Source organism: Myiozetetes cayanensis, unplaced genomic scaffold (assembly GCF_022539395.1).
Source record: "Myiozetetes cayanensis isolate MyiCay16 unplaced genomic scaffold, myiCay2020 scf4, whole genome shotgun sequence".
Classification (NCBI taxonomy): domain Eukaryota; kingdom Metazoa; phylum Chordata; class Aves; order Passeriformes; family Tyrannidae; genus Myiozetetes; species Myiozetetes cayanensis.
In genome coordinates this window covers 50,596,391-50,620,604 of record NW_026087631.1, presented here as the reverse complement: position 1 = coordinate 50,620,604, position 24,214 = coordinate 50,596,391, and the positions used below count along the sequence as shown (strand labels likewise).

Genomic DNA, 24,214 nt, shown 5'->3' with positions numbered 1-24,214 from the left:
ATGGGTGGCTGTAGAATCAGAACTTTAAAGACTGAGTAGTGCAGTGAATTCTGTTGGGTCAGTTCATCTGATGTGTTTAGCTCTGAGCAGGTGTGTGTATTTAACGCTATAGAAATTGTGATAGGACTGAAAACTAAGATACATTTCTATTCAAATGTGAATGGTGACCTTCAAGGAAAGGCCAAACTACTATGTGATATGTAGATTTTTTTATCTTGTTTGGTTTTAGTGTGGAACAACACAATCAGAGAAAACCTCAAATGCATGTAAAGTATGGGAGTAGTTTCTTTGGGTGGGGTTAGGTGTCCAAACTGTGGTTAGCTTTGAGTTGTTGCTCCATGAAGACACAGATCTTATGTAGTTCTGTCACGACTGACTTTCTGGTATGGGTGGCTGAAATTGTCTAAAAATGGCATTAGACACCCTAATTGCTCCCACTGAGGTCATAGGATTATTTGAGTTGCTAGAATGACTGTGTTAGAGTTTAAATTTACAGAAGTAATTCCAGTTATAAGTTGGATATTACACTTATTCTTGACTCACATGAGCACAAATTAATCTCCTGTCTGGTTTGGCAGGAAGTACAAGCTGAAGGTTTGATGCTGAAGGTAATTGTGCAAGTTACTGCTACCTTCTTTGGGAGCGGAATCTATACAATTTACACCTTGATTGCTAAAGTGAAGCTAAAGTTACAGAAACTTACAGGAAGAACGATGTCCTGATTATTTTTGAAGGATTGGGACCCTTAATACCTAAAGTGTTTCTGCAGCATTTCAACTTTAAAATGGAGAAGTTTTGTTGTGTGCCTCTATGCGTAACTGAGTTTTAATTCTTTTGTCTGACTATAAAATATACTGATTTAAGTTGTCTGTCTTTAAATTAGTAAAGGACATAAAATAGAGATATTTTTCTGAGTTTTACTACCTGGTTCCCCTTCATGTCTTCAAGAATTATAAATTCCCCTAAATCTTGCATAATTTAATGGTGAACATCATGGTAGCGGAAGTGTCCTTTAGCTGCCCTACATGGTAGTTGGCTTTCAAGAATGTGCATCGGTCAGTCCTGTAACTGCATTATAGTCTATTAAAACTTTTTAAAAAGTGTTTTTAGTAGATATTCAGTATCTGTTATAGCTCCAATTTTCCCCCAGATTTTCAGTAAACAGCACATATTGCATTAGTATTATTACTTCATTGCATATTAAGAATTAACATTTCAAAGGGGAACATAACTTACGTATTGGAGCTGAGAAAGGAGAAGGATTTGAGAATAGCTGTAGGATAGAGGTGGTACTTTGTTAGGTATCCGGTACTCCACTACAAGATAGGGCTGGTACAAGCTTTAGAGCAAATTTGGCCTTGTCAGCCTCTGAAGTTCTTTTAGGTTTCAGGGATGGGGAACTTGCCTCGCTCAGTAGATCAGAACCCTTTACAGCTCTGCTTCCATAGGATGAATGTGGCATATTATAGGCACTGCTTGAAAGCCAAGTTTAAGAAACCTCAGTTGGCTACTTTTGTGTTACCCTATTTAATAATAGTGTTCTAGCAGTGTGGGAGTGAAAATCTTTTGAACATCATTTTGTGAGGGGGGTGGGAAATGGATGAACAGTGAATGAGATGTTAAACTTGCAATTGTGGAAGAACTGTTGAGTGGCTACTCAGATATTTTTATTATTCTAAGTACAGAAATAGTCTTTTTTTTGCCTCTTAATTCATCAGTTCCTCCAGGGGTTACATGTGTAATCTTTTAGGACAACTTGTACTAAGAAGTTTTTAATAATAGGTTAAAATATGTTATTGACTTGCAATGCGTTAATTCCTTTATACTGTTGAATGTAAACTGTTTATACTGCTAATTTACTATTAGGGTAGTGAAACATGAAATCTCAATTCAGTAGTTGTTTGTGATGCTTCTGTACCTTTATTTGTTCTTAGGCCTGAGATGATGAATGAAGACATAAAGCATGAAGAACCAGCAGTGTTTGACACTGCATCAAAACATTAATAGCTTCTTGAAACTTAACTTTTCCATGTGCAACTTGTGCATGAAGAAGGAGCAAGTTTTTGGGGAGTTCAGCTTTTTACTTTATACCAAGTGTTTATTGAACATATGAAAATTGCAATTTCAGAGGCTTAATGCACTCTGGCTGAATGCAGAGTATTAATAATAATAATGGCCAGTCTTCACGAGCGAAGATCCAGGGAAGGTCTTTACACCTTCCAGCCTGCGCATTGGATTTTTTAGGTGAGACACAGTGTGCGCGGAACTGAGCCCACCCTTTAATCCTAAGGTTCATCTGCCGGGGCCAAGCGAGCTTGGACGGTGGCAGTGAGGTCCTCAGGACGTAGGTGGGTTGCCTCTTTACAGGGTTAATGAGCTCCACCTGCCCGGGGAGTGTCCCTGACCGGGAATCGAACCGGGGCCTCGGTGGTGACAGTGCCACGCCCTTAACCACTAGACCACCAGGGGCCCCCACCCACTGCAGAGTATTACAGGACTGAGAAACACATTCTTCATATGCAGGCTTATCATGTGTTTGTTGGGTCCTAATTTAAAAGTTGAAACCCAACAGTTAACACAGGAGGAATAAAGCTTTGATATCCAGTGCTGGCCAAATATTTTTTTCTCTCAAAAGCAAGATTTGTCAGGAATCTTTTCCCAAAAATGCTCTCGAGGACGTACTGAAAGCCAAGTGTATCATATGGAGAGTTTCAACTGAAACAACAACTATGATTGCTCCCCAGAACTCATTTATGAAAACTGGGATGGATAGTTTTGTCTTTGGTCAAGAAATCAAAAAACTCAGACCAACAAACATAGTTTCAGGCATTTTTGTGTTGCATTTTTGCTTAATTTTCTGAGCCAGTGGTGTCATCTTAGGAAATGCTCCACAGAGAGCAGGAAGTACAACTGTTAGTGTAACACCCTTCCCCCTCCGCCCCTTCCCAGATAAAAATCCACAGAACTTCAGGGTAAACTGTTCCTGAAAAGTGTGTCGTTACTGTTGCTTGCATTTAAAAAAAAGGCTAATATGAAGTGGGAATAGGAAACTAACTGTAATAATCCATGGAGAACTTAACTGGAAATGGAAAGAGATTATGCTTTTCATGTAGCAAAACAAAACCCTTCAGTAGGAGTGGTAGGGATAAGAAATCCTAATTGGTCAGGATTGACTGTGCTAGATTTGTGGAATTAATCTCATGATTTCCACAGGGTGGATTCGCCAGTCTGGATTCATTCCAGCATGTTGAGTAGTAGAGAAGATAAGATTGGGGTTGTGGCTCTTGCTTTCTGGGAACTTCCTTCCAAGCACAGAAAGCAACAGTGAAAATGCATGGCTGGGTGACGGTGGGGTTGTGGAACCGTAAATGCCAAAGAAGTTGCGAAGTGAAGACTGGTGATGCCAGTGACTGGTAAAACAGATTGGATTAGCTTTTATGTGGGAATCTTGAAGTATAAGAGAAAAATTGTAGGGTGGCAGAGCTGAAGGCTGGCCAGTGACTGATGAGGGAGGTGATAGGGTTGATATAGTGAATTAATACAAAGGTACTATCTTTAAAAGAGCTTTTGTGATGAGGAGAACTGTTTTCTCAACTTGAATTGCAATGACTCCAGTCATTAAGAGATCATTGTTAATGTAGAACTAAGATAAAAATATGAAGATTTCTACAGTCTTCTTCAGTAGCTTATTCTTCCCTTCGCTAAAGGAGATGTTTAACTGATAAAGTGTTTTCTATATTTTCTTCTTTTTATTTCATTCACTAAAAATAATTAGTCCTCCTCTTTTAAAATACATTTTTATGTTTATAGTATATTGTTTCTCCTTAGTCTTTTTTTCCCAGGACTAACCAGATATACTTCTGTCAGCTTACTCAGATATTTGGCACTGTCCTATGAATTCTATGTAAGTTTAAAAAAAGAAAAAAGAAACAAAAAAGAAAAATTCTGTTACTTTTAAGCGTAGCATTTCAATTTTATGCTTTTTTTCCAAACAACATGATTATTGCGTTCTTTTGATATGCAGTACTCCTGTGTCAAGGATTTGGAAGATACTTAACTGTCTTGCCTTCTTACCTTTGTCAATGAGGGTTTAAAATTTACCTAAGTATTCCATTTTCTTAGTAGTTACCTTTGTTCCTTCTGTTCTCTTCCTTGTAAACATATCCTATGCATTTTTCCCTGTTCCTATTTCCAGCTATTTTTAGCTATTTTTTTGGTTCTGTTTAGCTTAAGAGATTTTTACTTGAAGTTGTTTTCAGTTGCTGATGTGTTAAAAAATCATTATAATCTCTATCCAAATCAGTGTTTAGTGTTTATAAATCCTGTTTCTTGACCTCTGCAATAAGATAGTGCTTTTGCTTCCCTGATAGTTCTTGGGAACAAACTGAAAAATACTGGCCAGTCAAATGTTCTTTGCAGAGCACTGATGTCATTAATTCCACTCGGAAAAAAAAAAGAATGCAACACGAGCCTGTTTTTTTCCCCGTATTAGTTTTTTTGTGCATATGATAAATGCTTTTATCTTTTTGGTAGAGGAATGGGTATTACTCAGGGAAAAATTTTTTCGACAACTGGAATGACAGTTTGGAGGGGATGTTTCCTAGTTCACTGTATTCTCTTCACTTAAATCCAAATCACAATTAACGATGTAAATTTAGCTGATGGTGTTTTTCACAATATTATTGGATTATGTATGCTATCAAAGGCTTTTACTGAGGATGGAACAATTCTGGACCCATTTCCAGTGAACAGTTATGTGAAGATTTGTTACAGATGTATCTTCTTCAGTTTTTAATTTGCTAGTCTCTTCTGTATTAGTGAAACTGGTAGCTAATGACTAGTTTTGGTCTCCTAGACAACAGAGGTCTGTTGCCTTCAATTTGGTTTTAAAAAAGCTATAAAAACTCGCATAGAATGGATTATTCTGCTCTATTTTAAACATTCTCATTTGTAGGTAATTGTATACTCTCTGTGATAACTGGGTATTCAGTTAATTTTATAGATATATATGAATGATGTGATAATAATTGGTTAACTTGGCACAGGAGATGATTTTAATAGTTCTGTAGGTGCTTTTGCCAACATGAGATATAAATGCATTGTATTTTTTTGGGTTTGTTTAGTTTGTGTTTGCTGGGGTTTTTTTCCTGACTTTTCCATTCTTGATATAAAAAATAGGTTGCTGCTTGTAACTGACTCATTGAGATTACAAAAGATGTGATACTGATCTTTGCTTTTGAGATTGACATTATAGGAGAGGGACTGCAAGAAGCAGGTAAAATGAAAGATTAGATGGAAAAGAGTTAAATTGAGTTATACTAGTTTCTTAAAACTTCAGTCCCGTAAAGTAATTCATGTCTTGAAAATGCCATCTGAAATGACTATGTGTGACTTAAATGCACCAATAGGTGCAGTAGCTGGGTATGAAAAATGGTCTGTTCTTAATTCTGTTCTGTAGTTGAATGACTAATAGTTAAATAAAAAGGTCAGAAACTCAGGGGCTGAACTGGCAGGAGTATGGGTCAGATAAAACTGGATGGAATATCAAATATGGAGAATAAGTTATGCCAGCATAGATTCGCTTATTCGTGCGGAATATTAGTTTTCACTCTTTTTAACCACTAGAATATGTGTGTCATGCAACATAGAAATTTGATGGCATTAATTTAAATACCATTTTTATTCTGAGTATGTGGTCCTGCACATTTGTTATTCATTATTCAAACCCTGAACAATTTCTAAATCCAATGTTTCTTTATTCTGCAGCAGTGAGTATGAGTGCTTCACAGTTTTCATCACTGTATTTACATGAGTTGGCATTTGCTCCATTTTTATAATGAGATGCAGTGAGTGTAAGGCAAATGATTCAAAACAATTCTTTATGTCCCTTGGGATGTCAGGTCTAATCTCTTCAGAATATTTTAAGTAGTGTTTTGAAATATGAAGTACAGCTCCTGTCGTCATCAGTCATTTGATGCAGTGAAGGTGCCCAGAACAATTAGTCTAGCAACCCGTACCTAGGTACCCAGACTGGGAAGAGCTGAGGATAAGGTCTAGCATTAGACAAGATAGCAGTGAGGGAGTATAGGAGAGGTATGAATCTCCAGGTTGGTACTTAGGTCCTGCAACTATGCAATTATTCTTTTCCTGTGAACTCTGGTTTACTTTTCCTTCAGTGTTTCTACTTGTGGAAGAATCACGTCACAAACTTATTTTGGAAGTCCAGAATATTTAATTCAAGTTTTCTGAAAGCAGAATTTGAATGCTACTTGCCATGGTGGGATTCAATGTGTGCATTTCAATACAACTGTAATTTTTTTTCTTTACTAGGTAATGAAACTTTTCTTGTATAGAGCAGTTATTGAATGTCCTCTGGGTCATTCAGTTTTTTTCAGTTTGCTCCTCTGTAGCAAACAATAGCTATATTTGGCAGAATTGTAGCAATTGTTAATTCAAAATGGCAATGGACTTCTGATGGAAGGCTTCCTTCTCTACTTCCTGTGTGTATTTAAATGTACAATTTATTTCTGAGTACTAAGACTTCTACTGTAGTCAGCTTGTTCATTTCAGCATGTTTCCTTTCATCTGTCAGTTTTAGCATGTCATAATAGTTGTATGAAGAGATTTGAGAAGCATTTTTCGCTTTGTCTTCTCTAAAACATGTGGAGTAAAAAAGGCTTTTTTTCATCAGATATTTATTATTATGTGCATATTGTATTTCTGAATATAGATTTCTCTTCTGAATTTGACTTGTCCACTTTTTCCTGGGTTTTGGAAAATGGCTGCTGTTGAGTAGGTGTCTCATGAGACTGATATTATAGATGACTGCAACCATAAAGAAAATACTGTTCTTGCATCTGAAGATAAAGTTACTGCTGTCAAGACTAAGCTAATACCTTAATAGATGCTAATTCTAAGAAACTAGATTTTAATTAAATGTATTTTTATTTTATTTATCTTAATAATTTCTATATTAACTGCAGATTAAGTCACTGTATTTAAAAAAAAATAGATATTCTATAGAATAATGAATGGTTTGGGTTGGAAGGGACGTTAAAAGTAATATAGTTCCAACCCCCTGCCATGGATAGGTACATCTTCCCCTACATCAGGTTGCCCAGGGCTCCATCCAGCCCGGCATTGAATGTATCCAGGAATGGGGCATTCACAACCTCTCTGGGGAGCCTATGCCAGTATCTCACCAGTAAGGAATCTCTTCCTAATATCTAAGCCAAACCTACTCTCTTTTAGTTTGAATCCATCCTCCCTTTCCTGCTACTACATACTCTTGTAAAAAGTCTCTCTCCATCTTTCTTGTAGTTTCCCATCAGGTACTGGAAGGCCACAATTAGATGACCCCTAAGCCTTCTCTTTTCCAGGCTGAACAACTCAAAATCTCTCAATCTTCCCTCATAGGAAAGGTACTCCATCCCTCTAATCAAATTGGTGTCGTTCCTCTGGACTTGATCCAGCAGATCTATGTCCTTCCTGTTCTGGGAACCCCAGAGCTGGATGCAGTGCTCCAGGCGGGGTCTCACCAGAGCAGAGTAGAGGGGCAGAATCCCCTCCCTTGACCTGCTGCCCACACTGCTTTTGATGCAGCCCAGGATACAATTGGCTTTCTGGGCTGTGAGTGCACATTGCTGGGTCTTGTCCAGCCTCTCCTCCACCAGCACCTCCGAGTCCTTCTCAGCAGGGCTGCTCTCCATCTGTTCATCCCCCAGCCTGCACCGATACCAAGACAGCTCTGACCCAGGTGCAGCACCTTGCACTTGGTCTTACTAAACCTCATAAGATTCCCATGGTCCCTCTCCTAGAGCTTGTCCAGGTCCCTGTGGATGGCATCCCATCCTTCAGGTGTGTCAGCTGCTCCACTCAGTTTGGTGTCATCGGCAAATTTGCTGAGGGTGCACTTGATCCCTCCATGTCATTCCTGAAGATATTAAAGAACACTGGTCCCCGTAGGGACCCCCGAGGGACAGCACTTGTCACTGATGCATGTTGGGACTCTGAGACGTTGGCCACTACCCTCTGGATGTGACCATTCAACCACTTTCTTATCCATCAAACAGTCCACTCATCAAATCCATCTCTCCCATTTAGAGACAAGGGTGTTGTGGGGGACCGTGTCAAAGGCTTTAGAGAAGTCCAGACAAATGACATCTGTAGCCCTTCCCTTGTCCCCTGATGTCGTCACTCCATCCTAGAAGGCTACTAGGCTGGTCAGGCAGGACTTACCCTTGGTGAAGCTGTGCTGGCTGTCTCGTATCACCTCCCTGTCCTTCATGTGCCCCAGCACAGCTTCCAGGAAGATCTGTTCCATGACCTTCCCAGGAACAGAGGTGAGGCTGACAGGCTGGTAGTTTCCAGGGTCATTAAAGTCCATTAAAGACTGAGTCAAAAAAGTTGAGTATCTCAACCTTCTCCTCACCTGTTGTTACCACTCTTCTAGCGTTGTTTATCAGGTGGGTACACCTTTTTTGACACTCCTTTTCTGCTTAACATACCTTTAGATGTCCTTCCTGTTAATCTGTGCATCCCGTATAAAGATTTCAAATGTATCTGTCTTTAAAGGAATTATGAATGTAGATGTATACAAACGTAAATACTTTCTTCCCAGATTTTATCAATTCTAGTTTGTTTTCCATGTTGAACTAGACTGTTGTAAAGAAGAAAATATCTTTATCTAAATGTAACAGTTCTAAAATAAGTAGTGTATTTACAGCTTTTTTTGTATTTGATGTACATATAAAATATTGGGCACTTATACATTTATGTAAATATAAATGTAACTAACAATACTGACTAAATGGATTTATTAATTTCCAAGAAAACCTTCTTTTTTCTACTGCTGTATTCTGAAGATGCAAAAACTTCAAGGCACTGAAACTGTGTGGTGGAACAAGGCATGCAATGGAATAAGTACAGGATTTTTTTCAGACGAAGTTGGTGTGGTCTATGGGGTGGGCACTTCAGCAGTTCTGCAGAACGAATCCTAACTGTCTCTAGCACTGAGAAATGAAATAATTTTCTTAAGAGATATGTCAAACAGTCTTTCTTACTGTATAGTTAATTGAGGACAAAAAGTTCACTTTTTTCCTCAATTTTGATGGTTCAGGTAGAAGCTGAACCAGAAGTACTTTTGACATTATGGGACCCTGTTCCCTCAGCTTCTTTTTTATTAAATGCTTTTTGTAGTCCTGAAGGTGTGCTTCTGGTTAGGGACATCCAAGAATTACAGAAAGCTCTTTTCTTCTGGTGTGCTTTTTGAATGTGTAGTTGTGGAGTCTAGTGGTCAGCATAGCAGGATAGAGTTTTCTTGTGTTCTCTGATGAGAGTCCTTCTCTGTTTAAATCAAAAAATGACAAATGAACTTTCTTTTTTACTGTGTTAATCAAAGTTTATAGGAAACTCAGAACAAAATGATGTTATTTTGGAGATAAAGAAGTGGACATTTACAGACTTTTTAAATGAAAAAAACCCTTTTTTACATTGAAGTAAAATCTGAGTTTCACGTAATATAATCATATAAATATCAACTTTTTGGTTATATACATGTGCATACATTTACACAACTGTTTTCTCTCCTAGGATCCTTCTGTTACACAAGTGACAAGAAATGTTCCTCCAGGGCTAGATGAGTATAATCCATTCTCTGATTCAAGAACCGTGAGTAGTACATTAATTTCTTAAAAATGCTGTTAACCTTAGATTTCTGAGGTGCTGTTTTCACAGTGGGGTCTGACATTGTAAAAACGTGTAGTGATCTAGCTACAGATAGTGGAAGATATGTAAGAATAAATAGTCGCACTAAGTATTTGGAGCATTCAGTGGCAAGGTTGACTTAATTGAGCTTTGACCTGCTAAAGAAGAGTGGCTCCCTGAAAGGGGATCAAAATAGAATTGAGTTTTTCCCTCTTTAGTAAGATTTCTGGTAGTCTCTCCTGATGTTTTTCTGCATTTCGCTGGCTTTAAAACTCTGCAGTGTGGCACACTTCACTAGTGTCTTTATTTTGATTTCTGTTTCACTTAATGCAGGTGCTGCTTGGTATCAGGAAGATGTTATATTTAAGTAACAATCTACAAGCTGTAGTGCAGCAGTAAAAGGAAAAGTTTATGTTAAAGATACTCAGTTGGTTTTTGCCTCTAATTTATATTGTTCCAATATACCTTGCACTGTTTTTATCCACTGGGATAAACACAAGGAATGGATAACAGCATTTTTCAGAGGCTGTTGTTGACAGAGAAGATATTGTGCAATAACAGCAAAATTTTGGGCTGATTACTGTCTGTCAATATAATTCATAAACAGTCAAATATTGTATTTTTAAAATGTAGGCTTATTTCTTGTGGCAAATCTGGTAGTCCTTTTGGGGAGTATTCATATTTGAGTATTTGCAACGTCATGGATGGAGTGACAGAATTCACTCTTGAGAGAAGCAGCTATATATATTAATTGATATAAACCAGCAATTTAACAAAAACTAAAATTATTTAAAAAATGTTTTAAAACCATTGTAAATGCAACAATGGTTTAACAAGATTTGATGTCAAGGTGCATTTGATTACTGCCTAGAGGACACAAAACTGTCAGGAAGGGCCTCTCATTGAGTCATGAGTTTCAGAAAGGACCCCATTACATCTTGAATTCCTTCCCGAGGGGAGCTTAGATGTGTATGGATCCAGACTTATGTCTGTGGTTTATGTCTAAAGGATTATATGTGCACAGTAAATCCTTCTATAACTTGGCTAAGATGTCAAAGTTTAGCATCACTTACTGAGAATAATGTTGTGGCAAGGAATCTCTCAGCTTCAAGGAGTAACCTTGAGAGGTGTCCCTACCCAACGGGAGAGCCTAGTGTGCCACCCACTGCTGTGAGGGAGAGATCAAGGGGCCCTGGGCTGTTCACTATTTATGGAGTAAGATGATTGACTTGTAGTCATATTTGCCTATCCATTACAGAAGTTAGTTTATTCCAAACTTCATGACCAGATGGATCCATTACAACTGTCACTGGCTGTAACCCCTTGATCAGGATTGTGGGAAATAGTGGGGGCAGGGAGAGCACACCATCACAGCAGTAAATCAGTAAGATTTCATACAATATTAAAATGCTATGATGGGAGAAGCTTCATTTTGGGTATGCCTTGGATTAGCTGTTTAAAGTAGAATATGTACAACTAGCAACAATATTAAGTAATTCTCCAAATTTTTTTTTCTCCTAGCTAACAGCATCAGGAATTATGCTGGATTTAGTTTTTGGAAGCTTGAAGAGTTTCAGAATTGCATTGTAATGACCATTAGTTACAAAGACAATAGATGTTTAAAAAAATATAATCTTGAGTTACTCTGACTTTTTTTATTACTTATATACTTATTTTAACATGCAGCTCTATGGGAAGAGGAGAACAGAAGTGCATGGCTAAAGTTGTCTGACTTTGAACAATCAGCTGTGCATGTATAAAAATTGTAATTGCTCATTACAATTGTCACTCATAGAAAACAGGAAATGTGGAGGAAATGTGTACGTCAGTGGTCAGATCTGTCATGCAATGTGATTCAGTTAATTATGTATGGGATGTTAGCAAATTCATAAAAATTGTCTATTGAATGCACAGCTCTCTGTAGAGGAAAAGAACTTTCATGGGTTTTCTTGATGAAAGCAAGACTGAAAGAGTAAAGCAAATATTTAGCTGAGAGTGCAGTAATAATCAACCTTTACATGTTACTCCCCTTCCTCTGTATCTTGTGGTTACTAAATATGTGAGTATTTATTCTGTAATTATATGCGTTTTCAGGAATATAGCTGGGTACCTGAGGAAATACTCACAATTCCATGAACTCACCTCTCTTTTCCTACCAGCCCTGTATGCAAGAGAAGAGCATGTTACGTGTGTGCAAAGAAATGTAAAAGAAAATGCAAGAGGAGTAAGGGAAGAGACAGTGGAGGTGAATGCCTTTAAAGATGAACAGAGATAGAGGCAGGGTCTACGAGTTTTAGACTTGGAGGAATACAGTATCCATCAGAGTAGGGATAGAAATCACTCTGTGTTTTGTGTGCTACTCAAAGCAAAAACATCCAAATAATTTTTTGGGTGTTGGTTTCCAGATTTCTAGTGGCAGTGAGAAGATGATATCTTGCAGTCTTTAGAATTAACACAGTGTTCAGTTTTGGTCCTCACTGTTCAAAAAAGATGTGGACAGGCTGGAGATGGTCCAGAGAAGGGCCACAAAAGATGATCAAAGGCCTGGGAAGCCTGCCATGTGATGAACAGCTGAGAGAACTGGTTTGTTCAGCGTTGAGAAAGAAAGGGAGACCTTATCCCCATGTTCCAGTATTTAACAAATGGCTGCAGAGAAGATGGAGACTCGCTTTGTACAAGGAGTCACGATGAGGAGTGATGGGTACAAGTTGTTGTTGGGGGGATTACAATTGGACACAGGAGGAAAATTTTTCACAATGAAAACTATCAGCCATTGGACTAATCTCCCCAGGGAAGTGGTGTATTCTGTAACACTGGACACTTTTAACGTTGAGCTGGACAGATCTTGTCTAGACCATGCTTTTGCCAAGAAAGGCTGGACCAAATGATCCTTGAGGTCTCCTCCTAACCTGGTCTTCTGTGATTCTTTCGCCCTTCTCTCCAAATGGAAGTAAATGAAGCATGCTGGACTGCAAAAATATTTCTCCGTTGCAAATCCAGACTGGATTTTAATGGATATTTCTTCTGTAGGAATGTGACTTCAAACTGAATACTAACATGCATCATCTTATTTCAGTTGTGTTCCCTTTGCCAAGAGAGATGCTTACTATGAGTTCTTTCTTGGTTGTCAGGATAGGACATGGGAAAAAAGTAAATTCTACTTTTCCTCAGTATTCAGACACAGTAGGTTTTGAGACACTCAGCTATATACCACATTTGTCAAGGAGTTACCTGGCAAGTGTTTTTCTAGGATTTTGGTACTTCGACCTTTTTGCAGTCAATTTATATCCTTTACCTTCAGTGGGAATTTTGGTAAGAAGGTAGCACATAAGACAAGGAGGAAAGTGAGTGGACGTAGGAGATTTTAGGTCTCACGTGTCACCATCTTAATATCAGCAGTTTTGTGAGGTTTTTTTTTTTTCCTTTTTGCTTATCAGATTTCAAAACCTGTCTTATTTTTTATGGTTAAATCGAACAAAATTTTCAGTGAACAGTGTAAATGTCAGATTAAATATTGCTGGATGCATCTTCAGTGGTTTTGTCTCCAACTATAACAGTCACCATGGAAATTACATTGTGTCTTTTGTCATGTATCTGAAATTAACACAGAACAGATGAGATTAGACAATTAGTATTTCTGCTTCATCATTTAATGAAACTCTGTCAAAGAAGTTTTACTGCTTTTACGTTTTTAACCCCTTTGAGCATTCTATGTACATACATATGCCATGTGTACCTATACACAATAATGCATATAGCAATCAATTTCAAATTGCTGTATTAAAAAATTGGAAAAAATCATTAGTGAAATTGTGTGGTTTGTTTGTTTTTGTTTCAAGAGACATATTTCAGTGGATTTTTTTCCCAGTTAATTCCTGGGTAGCTCCCCACTTTTTGTCTTGCATCTAAACACATCAACAAGTTTGTAGGAAGTTGAATTGACCATCCACACCTGGCTTCTTTTGGAAGTCTTCCCCGTGCCCCCAATAAATAAACTACTTCACTCATATGAGGATATCAGTTCAAGAGAGAACATCTTTTAAGCATTTGTCTCCAGTCAGCTGTTGTGGACAAGTTTAGTTAGATGGATTTTTTAAACTTACTGTCTTGTTTGAGTATTACTGCAGCCTTAGGCTGTGAACTACAAACTTTCACCTTGAAAAGCTGAACTAATCTTGAACTGTTACTTAGTTTTGTGAAGGAGGACTCTGAGACCAGTGCAAACTGAAAGATTAAACTGCAATAGTCAACAGAAGCTGGTACCTGTTCAGATAAAAACACTTACAGAAAAAAAATTAGAAGGCCCCAGGCCAGAAATCACCATGGGACCGAAAGGCATGTGCAGGGTGCAATAAAGAGTATGTGGAGAATGGATTAATCTGGTGTAAAGGATATAAAAGCCCAAGGATTTCTTTGTTCTAGGTCTGTCTTGGAGGCATCCAGCTCAAGCTATCCCTATTGTGATACCAGTTCAATTATTAAATTTTTTTTTTGCCTGGGACCAAACATGGAGTCTTTAACACAACTTTTAAGAGTGGTGGTAATGATTTGCTTCTTCCCTCAGTGCTGCTTTGAGAGCAAGGCAGGAAATAGAATGATCAATCTCAGAAGTACCTTTGGGGTAGGAAAAATAGGGTTGTTGTAGAGTGGGCTTGATTGAATTTCAAGATATCATATATTCAAGTTATCATAATGTGTCAATGAGAGGTCATATACCCCTATGAAGAAAGTCCTTGTAAAAACAGTTGACTTAGTTCTCCTGTCCAAATGCGAGTGAGATAGCATAATATATTATCTATTTACTGATGGCTGGAAGTTAGTGCAGTCCTCAGCACCTTCATGATAAATTTCTTCCTAATACCTAATCTAAATCTGCCTTCTTTCAGTTTGAAGCCATTACCCTTTGTCCTGTCACTACATGACCTTGTAAAAAGTTCCTCTCCATCTTATTTGTAGGCTCCCTTCAGGTACTGGAGGCTGTAGTTAGACCACTCTGGAGCCTTTTCTTTTCCAGGCTGAACCACCCCAACTCTCAGCCTGTCCTTGCAGGAGAGGTGTTCCATTCCTCTGATCATCTTTCTGGCCCTCCTCTGAACTCACTCTTCTCATGTTATTTTTATGTTGGGGGCCTGGAGCTGGATGCAGTAATCCATCCAGTTGGGGTCTCTTGAGAGCAGAGAGGAGGGACAGAATTGCTTGCCTTGACCTGGGCCACTTCTAGTCAAGCTTCTTTTGATGCAGGCCAGGATACAACTGGCTTTCTGGTCTGTCAAGTGCCTTGTCAAGCTTCTCATCCACCAACACCTCCAAGTACTTCTTGTCAGAGCTGTTCCCAATCCATCCTCCACCCAACCTGTACTTGTGCCTGGGATTGCCCCTGCCTAGGGGCAGGACATGGCATTTAGTCTTTGTTCAGCTTCATGAGGTTTGTATGGGCCCAGCTCATAAACCTGTCCAGGTCTCTCTGGATGTCATCCCCTCTCTGCAGTGTTTGAGAGGGGAAGGAAGAGGCTTGATTTCTGCTGCCCTGAAGCTACCTAAGAAGCCTGTGTCTATTCATCTTACTTACCAGATTCAGTAGTTTCCTTCAAAGATGCCTTAGCAATTTTTATTCCTAGAAATCCTCTGTCAATAAAAATAAAAAATAACATAAAACAAAAGTAGACGACCAGATAAGAATTCCTGTTCTGTGTACTTAATAGTTATGGAGCTCAGCATCTTTATGAAATGTCCATTAATTCTCAAAACTAGTTCCTGCAGCCACCTACTTTGACATCTTCAGGATTTTGATGGTTATTGACCAAGTGTGTTTCTTGCACATGCATGTTTTGTGCTGACAAAACATTTGACGTGCCCTTAGAAAGTGGATGTTTGCTTTGAGTCTAAATAGCAAATCAATTGCTCCTGTAACTACCTGTAATCTGACAGCTTGGTAATAGTATTTCCTCAGTATGATTTACATAGACTATGTACAGTTTTCCTCTGTATTAAGGGTCTGTTACTTGCCAACTTTTAAAAACATAAATCTGAGCTACTGCTTTTCACAATGCCTCCAGTTTTAGCCTTCATGCATCTTGCACAGTAGCACTTGGGCCATTTCAGAGTTTTTCGATAGAGCAGCTGGAGAATACATCTCTATTTCAGAATGTTAGGAACCTGCTTTATGCAGGCGAATTTTCCAATAAGTGTTTTTACTTAACTGTTTTACAACTTTTCATTATGAAGTTAGCTTAATTCTTAATTGAACTAACTCAATTAAGCATCAGAGATGGCAGTTAGATCAAACTTGTGCATACGCTGTATTGGAAATTGGTGAAACACATTTGCCTCTAGAACTGTGCTTTCTATGGCCTTATTAATAACTGTATAAAGAGCTGTCTGCCTTACTGCTTTGTCTTCTAAGCCAGTAAATTATTATTTATTTGACTGTTATTGAGTAGGTTTTAATTGCATGTGTGAAGCAGCAATTGTTTTGAGTATCTTGTTTGCGTTAAGGCTTGGGGTGCATAACCTCTGTTCTCCCTGTTTCTTCAGGTTAATTTTATTTGTGTACATTTTTATTGAACGTCTCTTTGTCCAGTGATTGCTGTATACTGTATATTTATATAGGACAAAAGAACATGTTAAATGGCTTCTGACAAACTGTTCTCACAAATAAATTTTTTTGCTTCTTTTTTCCCCACACTCTGTACTCCTTCCTTATTAACTACATCAGTCCAATAATAGGTAATCTTGTATTTTGGCTGAACTTTAAGTCCATACATATCTTCAAAACCAGCACAATGCTAGACCTTGAAGGTGTACTGACACAACTTCATTACTTCTTGCTTCTAGGAAATTCTCAAACTGTATAGCTGTGTTTTGCAGGTAGTTTTGTTGGGCATTTTTTTGCTAGTTGAATGCTTCCAAGGCAGCTGGATACTTCTGTTTGTTTCATGTTAAGTAGCTGTGGCATTTCTTTTGCTTCTCAGTTTTGATTAGGGTTATAAAAAGAAGTACTTTAGTTTGGTAGGAAGACTTAGAGCAATCAAAGTTTCAAAATCACAATATTTCTTGAAGAGCTCAAGAGCAGGCAATTTCAAAGTATCAGATTTCAAGTAAGTGGGGCAAAAGGCTAGCTGGGCCGAGCAGGGATTTTTTTCTAGAATGTAGGTAAAAAAGGAAAGTGTATGGACATTGGAAGCAAGGACAGGTGACAGGCTGCATAGAATTTGTCACTGCAGGAAGATAATTTGTGGGGTCGAAGCTTGATGAGCATTCAAGCTGGCCAGCAGCTTGACAACAAAAAGGGCTTTTTAAAAGCTTAATAGCAAAAGGATCTTTAAGATAACATTGGCAAGTGAAAACCACTTCAGAGACAGTGCAGCCATTGGTCATAGCCAGTATGGGTCCATGAGGGGAAAGTCCTACTTAGCCAGCTTAAGCAGGGAGTTGGACTCCATGGTCCTTATGGGTCTGCTCCAACTTGAGATATTCTATGATCATGGTACTTTCTCCACTAGATTCTTTATCTGTAAGATTATTTGTTATACATGTGTATCTGTTGTGCATTCAGTTCTGATATTTGAATAATAACCTGGAAAAACACATTAAAGCAATATTGAACTTCCACCATTTGGAGGTAATTTTTGAGCACTGATAACTTTATTTCCTTGTGCACACATTATGAAGCTAAGCTAAGTAAGTACGAAAACACAGCTGTAAATGGAAACATGCATGGCTTTTTCTGTACTTAATGGAAGAAATACTGCTGTATTTCAGCAACAGGCTGTATCCTGTGAATACAATGTCTAGAATGCAACTTCTGCTGGGATTATATTCTTAATACATGTATCAACCTAGCAGAAATTCTGGAGTGATACCAGCAAAAATTAACAATGGATGTTGAAGCAGATGCATGATTTTTTTTTCCTTGCCTTTCTGCAGTACTTATGATTCACTTATAAGCTCTTTCTACTTTGTATACTTTGTGCATGAATTGCATCAAGTGATACGAAATAAATTGTAAGTGGTACTACACACAGAGTAGTATTCATGAATAGTGTGGACATACTTACTGTAGCTCAAAAACAGCTTCTTTAGATGTACCACAAAAAGAGACTTACCATGCTGGCTTTTTGCTGCTTTGTCAAGTGTGCACCTGGGGAAAGACAGTCTTTGGAAATGTGGAAGCTGTTTTTCAGAGAAAACTTAGGAATCTAAACTCCTTGAAGCGAAGTGTGAAACCATAAGGCAGGATCAAAGCTATGAGTTAAAACTTGGACTACAGCTTGGGAAACTTTCTTTCTTGGAATCATGAAGCTTATGCTGTCCTTTAAGATTTTAAGAATACTAACAGAAAATAATGATATAAGAAAAAGCTAAATAAATTGTTTCTTTGCAGGGTAAGTGTCTTAAACTTGATTTCTCAATAGAACAGACTTTTGAGAAGTGACAGCTTGTGACGTAGTGAGCTGAGTGTTAAGAAAACTAAGATGGACTTAGTACCAGAGGAAGAAACAGGGACAGATGTCACACTCACTATAGAAAAGGATTTAAAAAATATTCAAGAAATTAAGAAGTCAGGAAGTCTTTGCTGGGCAGATAGGAGCAGGGGAGAAAAGTCTACTACTAATTAATGTTATTTTGTTGGTTGGTTGGAGTTTTTGTTTGTTCAGGATTTATTTTGTTGGGGTTTTTTTTAGCAGACCCCTGTTGAAACATAAGCTTTAATCTTCAAGCGGACGTGGAAGTTGTCTTGACTGCTGTTTCATTCCTGTGTTAAGTAATGGACTGTAGCACACAGATGTAACAGCATGAGGCTCAGGTCAGCTGTTTGCTTGCACTGCAGTGGTTGAAATGCAGTATTCTCCTTCATGTTATTACATAGATACAGCTCTATAGTTTTTTAGGGGCTGAGACCTGAAGGAAGACCATTATCCTGTTTATTTCTGAGAAATGAGACTTCTCTGATATCTCAATATTCTGATGTATAAGATGAAAAGATCATTTTGAAATACTGAAATCAGGTGCTGTTGCTGAGATGTGCTGCAGTATCACACACAGAGGTGGAGTTCACTCAGGTATCACGTTTTCTCCTGGGTGTATTGCATCTGTGTATTTTAAAAGAAGGTAAGAAAAGATGCAATAATGCGATTCAAGTCATAGCTTGCCAAGTTAATGATATTATTTGATTCCTCATATGTATTAAGGTGCTTTTGTGTTGAAAACTTGACAGTTCTCACTGTATTTTTGTTCTTGATTTCAGTCTTTTTAGGAACAAGTGGTCTCACAAGATGACAGAACAGGGAAGTCTTTCAAGTTGCAAGCTCTACACAAAAAATTGTAGTTTAGCCCCAAGCGTATTTAAGAATAAAATATATCATATAATGCTATACCAATCTGCTTTGGTCACGTTCAGTTGATAACTTCAATTTAGGCAACTTCAGTCTTTTTTGCTGGTTTGATAGCTGCAGGTTAATATTGTGTGTGATAAAGAGATGCGGAGAAAATCAGAGAAAATGGCAATAAGGAGAGGAGAAATTAAAACAAAAGAACTGACCCACTGAAAGCTCCTTATAAACTCTATTCTTATAGGTGAGTGAGTGAATTGCTAGCCAGGTACTATAGTACATGCTGGTGAAATAGTCAAGCAATGGATTATGGATCTTGAATAGAAAATTTAATATGGTACATTGCTTCTCTAGTTAGCCAGGTGATACAAGCCTTTGTTAAGTAGAAGGCTCTGGAAAACATTTTTAATAGATGGCATTGTGTTTCAGAATTTGAATAGATCACTGTTAAATGCTGCAGTTCTCTGAAACAGAAACTCTGTGTTCATATTCATGTCTGAACAAAATTAAAATCCTCTTTACTTTTGACTGACTCGTAAAATTCCATCAGTATGTATCAGAAGTAGTGCAGTGTAAAACCAAATAAACAGAACACTGCACCACAGAGTACAGTTAACACCTTTTTCCTGAAGATTTTAAATATTTCAGGCAGCATATCAGATTTTCAGTTTATCAGTAATACATCCTTTACAACAACTAGATTGTTTCTTACAGGTTTAACGAAGAGAAGTTTATTAGAAAGGGGGACTGTTTCCCAATAATTGTCTTTTGTTTCCTTAGCCTCCTCCAGGAAATGTGAAAATGCCTGATGTACCCAGTACCCAGCCAGCAATAATGAAACCAACAGAAGAACCACCTGCCTACACGCAAATTGCTAAGGTTTGTCTGCAACTTGTAGGCACTCTTTTAGGTTCTTTTTAGTTATAATTGTTTAAATACAGTTCTGGACTGATGTCTTTCATAAATAAGCACTGCTTTCCTAATTAAAGTTAATACTGCCTTTAAATAATTGGTTACTGTGTCAATTTGTGCAATATTGGGTCAGTCTTCAGCCATAACTGGAGATGCTTAATTATAGCAAACAGACTTGGAATATTTATGCTGTGTTCATACTTTTTAACAGTGTCCAATGATGCTTGTTTTGTTCAGGAGCATGCCTTGGCCCAGGCAGAACTGCTAAAGCGTCAGGAAGAACTGGAAAGAAAAGCAGCTGAACTAGATCGCAGAGAAAGGGAAATGCAGAATCTCAGTCAGCAAGGGGGTATGCATGAAAAATATACTTCAAGTTTCAGAAATTTCACTTTTTCTTAAAAACTGTATTAATTTGGCAGTGACACTGAAGCAGATCAAAGAGGGATTTTTATAATGTCTTCAGGAAAAAAAGTTTATCTCTCTTCAGACACTGCATGTAGTGAATAAAAACTAGTTTGTCCTTTGCAGATTTGCCCTGAAAAACTTCTAAATATGGCCTCTGCTACATGTTATGATTTGCTGTCAGCTATTTTTGTTCTAGATTAGTATCTAAGTAATATTATTGAATAGAAATGGAGCATTTTGAGATGAAGTGAAAGTAACTTCCTAAGTAACATCTCTTTAACCTCTCACCTGTCAATATTTATAGCTGTAAGAGAACTTTTCTGTTTTGAAGCATTTTCTTTTTTTTTTTTTTTTTGCTGTATTACAAACATAATACTCTATACAAATAGCAGAAAGATCTATTCTATTTGTAATCTTTTATTAATTTTTATGGTACTTTGGAATCCATAGTCAAAAGCAGTATCTCATTTTGCCACAAACTGTGTGCTGTGCAAAACCATCAGTTTTTGTGTAGCGATTTCACAAATGGGAAGATTTACATTCTCTTAACTGGAGATAATTTGCTACAAGTAGATCTGTGGGAATATTCCTTTTCATAAGGAAGAACTTCAGACTGGAGTTCAAAAAACCCCAGAACCCAACAAAATAAAACACTGTCTGCAAGGTTGATTTCATCTGGTCTTTTCAGTTTTATCTACAATTCTGTTTTATTTTCTCATATGCTGTTCTTTTTTTACAATTCTGATTTACATAATTTCTTAGTAATTCAAGTTGGGGAATTTTATAGAATATTTTCAGTTGGAAGGTACCTGCAATGAATCACAGAACTGTGTAGAGTTGGAAAGGGACCTCTGAAGATCATTTAGTCCAACCTCCCTTCCAAGGCAGGGTCCCGTAGATCAGGTTACACGGGAATACATTCTGAAAAGGTTTTGAATGTTTCCAGTGACGGAGGCTCCACAGCCTCCCTGGGCAGCCTGTTCCAGTGCTCTGCCACCCTCAATGTAAAGAAGTTCTTCCTTGTGTTGAGATGAAACTTCCTGTGTTTTAGTTTATGGCCGTTGCTCCTTGTCCTGTCACTGGGTACCACTGAAAAGGGTCTGGCACCATCCTCTTGGCACCCGCTCTTGAAATATTTATATGCACTGATGAGATGCCCCCTCAGTCTTCTCTTCTCTAGACAAACAGGCCCAGCTCTCACAGTTTCTTTTTATAAGAGAGATGCTCCAGATCCCTCATCATCTTTGTGGGCCTGCACTGTACTGTCCTTGTAGCTGTACCCTTCAGTAGATCCTTTTCTTTCTTGTAGGAGGACCCCAGAACTAGATGCCACACTCCAGATGTGGCCTCATAGGGCTGAGTAGAGGGGGAAGATCACCTCTCCTCACCTGCTGGCCACAGTCTTCCCAATGCACCCCAGGATACCATTGGCCCTCCTGGCCACAAGGACTCCACCAAGACTTCCTGGTCCTTCTCAGCAGAGCTGCTCTGTAGTAGGTCAGGCCCCAACCTATGCTGGTACTTGGGATTATTCCTCCCCAGGTGCAGGATCCCGCACTTACCTTTGTTGAACCTCATCATGTTTCTCTCTGTCCAACTCTCCAGCCTTCCAAGGTCCCTCTGAATGGCAGCACAGACTTCAGGTGTATCAGCCACTCCCTCCAGTTTTGTATCATCAACAAACTTGCCTTTGATCCCTTCATCCATGTCATTGATAACAGGTTGAGTAAGACCCAGTCTTAATCCCTGGGGAACACCACTGACTACAGGCTTCCAACTGGATTCTACTCCTCTGATCACGACCCTCTGAGCTCTGCCATTCAGCCAGTTCTTGATCTACCTCTTGATCTACCATTCATCTGACCCACACTTCCTGAGCTTACCTATGAGGATGTTATGGGAGACAATATCAACAGCCCTGCTGAAGTCGAGGGAGACAATATTGCACCGCTCTCCCCTCATCAACCCATCCTACCATGCCATCACAGAGGGCTATCCGATTGGTCAAGTGTGATTTCCCTTTGGTGAATCCATGCTGGCTACTCCTTATGACCTTTTCTTCTGCATGCTCGGTGATGACCTCTAGAATGATTGTTGAATCACCTTTCTAGGGATGGAGGTGAGGCTGACTGGCCAGTAGTTTCCTGGGTCCTCCTTATTCCCATCTTCATTGGCTTTCCTCCAGTCATTGGGCACCTCTCGTGTTCTCCATGACTTTTCAAAGATGACGGAGAGTGGCTTAGCTATAGCATCTGCCAGTTGCCTCAGCACCTGTGCGTGCATCCCATCAGGGCATATGGATTTATGGGTGTGAAGTCTTACCTAGCCAGTCTATAACCCAACCCTCTGTGACCAAGTGGAGATCTTGGGATCAAGATCTGAGGGGTTAAGAGTTCCTTTCTCTGGACTACTTCTTTTACTTGTGAGGTATGGGACTCCTGAGGGCTGACCTCAGCAGCAAAGACTGAGGCAAAGAAGGCATTCAGTAATTCCACCTTCTCTGTGTCTTATGTCATCAGGACACCCATCTGATTCAGCAGGGACTCCACATTTTCCCTGATTTTCCTTTTACCGCTGATGTACTTTTAGAAGTACTTCTTGTTGTCCTTGATATTGTTTAGCAGACTCAGTTCCAAGTGGGCCTTGGCCTTCTTTGTTGCATCCCTGCATACCCTAATGATGTTCCTATAGTGCTCTCACATGACCTGTTCCTTTTTCCACATCCCATAAATTTTTTTCTTGCATTTGAGATTTATGAGGAGCTCTCTGCTCATCTATGCAGGTCTCCTACCCTCCTTGCCTGATTTCCTGTCATGAAAATACACTGGTCTTGAGCTTGGAGGAAATGATGCTTGAATATTGACCAGTCTCTTGGACTCCTCTTCTAGAGCCCTATCCTGTGGGATTCCTTTAAGTAGGAAGAGGTAGAAGTCAACTCTCTGGAAGTTTATTGCTCTAGTCCTGCTTACTGCTTTGCTTCTGCCATGCAGGATCCTGAGTTCCACCATCTAGTGCTCACTGCAGCCAAGGCTGCTCCCAACATGTACATCTTCAGCCAGTCCCTCCTGATTTGTTAGTAAGAGGTCCAGGAGCCTGGTTGGCTCTTCCAACAGTTGCATGAAGAAATTATTATCAGTGACTTGCTGGAGCTTCCTGGACTGGGTGTGTTAAGCTGTGTTGTTCCTCCAACAAATACCAGGGTGGTTGAAGTCCCCCTGGAGAACCAGGGCTTGTGACTGCAAGGCTGTTTCCAGCTGCCCACAGAAAGCCTCATTAACCTCCTCCTGATCAGGTGGCCTATATTAAACACCCCCAGCAGTGTCAACCATATTAGCCTGTCGCTTAATTATCACCCATAAACTCCCCACTTGTTCATCTATCCCTGGATAGAGCTCAGTACATTCCAGTCGCTCTCTGACATAAGGAGCAACTCCACTACCTCGCCTCTCTGACCTATCTTTTCTCAAAAGTACACAGCCATCCTTGACAACATTCCAGTTGTATGAGTTGTTCCACCATGTCTCCATATATGCAGTGAGCCATCCTTGACAACATTCCAGTCGTATGAGTTGTTCCACCATGTCTCCATATATGCAGTGAGATCATGGCCCTATGACTGCACATAGATTTACAGGTCTTGTTTATTCCCCATGGTGCACGTGTTTGTGTACAAGCTCTTTGGAGAGGTAATCAGTATTTAAAGCACGATCAATCTATTGTTCATAAAAGCCAAAACCTTCTGGATGGCACCAGCCTTGAAGCCAAATGTTGATCTGCACTAGGTTGTGTTTCTGGCTGTCCCCATTTCTCTAACTGGTGGGATAGATGAGAAGATGACTTGGGCACTGATGTTCTTCATC

The 24,214-nt window shown here is 39.0% G+C and overlaps 1 protein-coding gene across 1 annotated transcript in view; it reads left to right on the top strand.

The window, feature by feature from the left end:
- Positions 1-24,214, top strand: part of SCAMP1 (secretory carrier membrane protein 1) — a 44,232-nt gene that overhangs the window by 3,766 nt on the left and 16,252 nt on the right. The window contains exons 2-4 of the mRNA XM_050328767.1: positions 9,592-9,669; positions 19,818-19,916; positions 20,187-20,298. Coding sequence (XP_050184724.1) covers positions 9,592-9,669; positions 19,818-19,916; positions 20,187-20,298 — 289 coding nt within the window. The remainder of the gene's footprint in view (positions 1-9,591; positions 9,670-19,817; positions 19,917-20,186; positions 20,299-24,214) is intronic.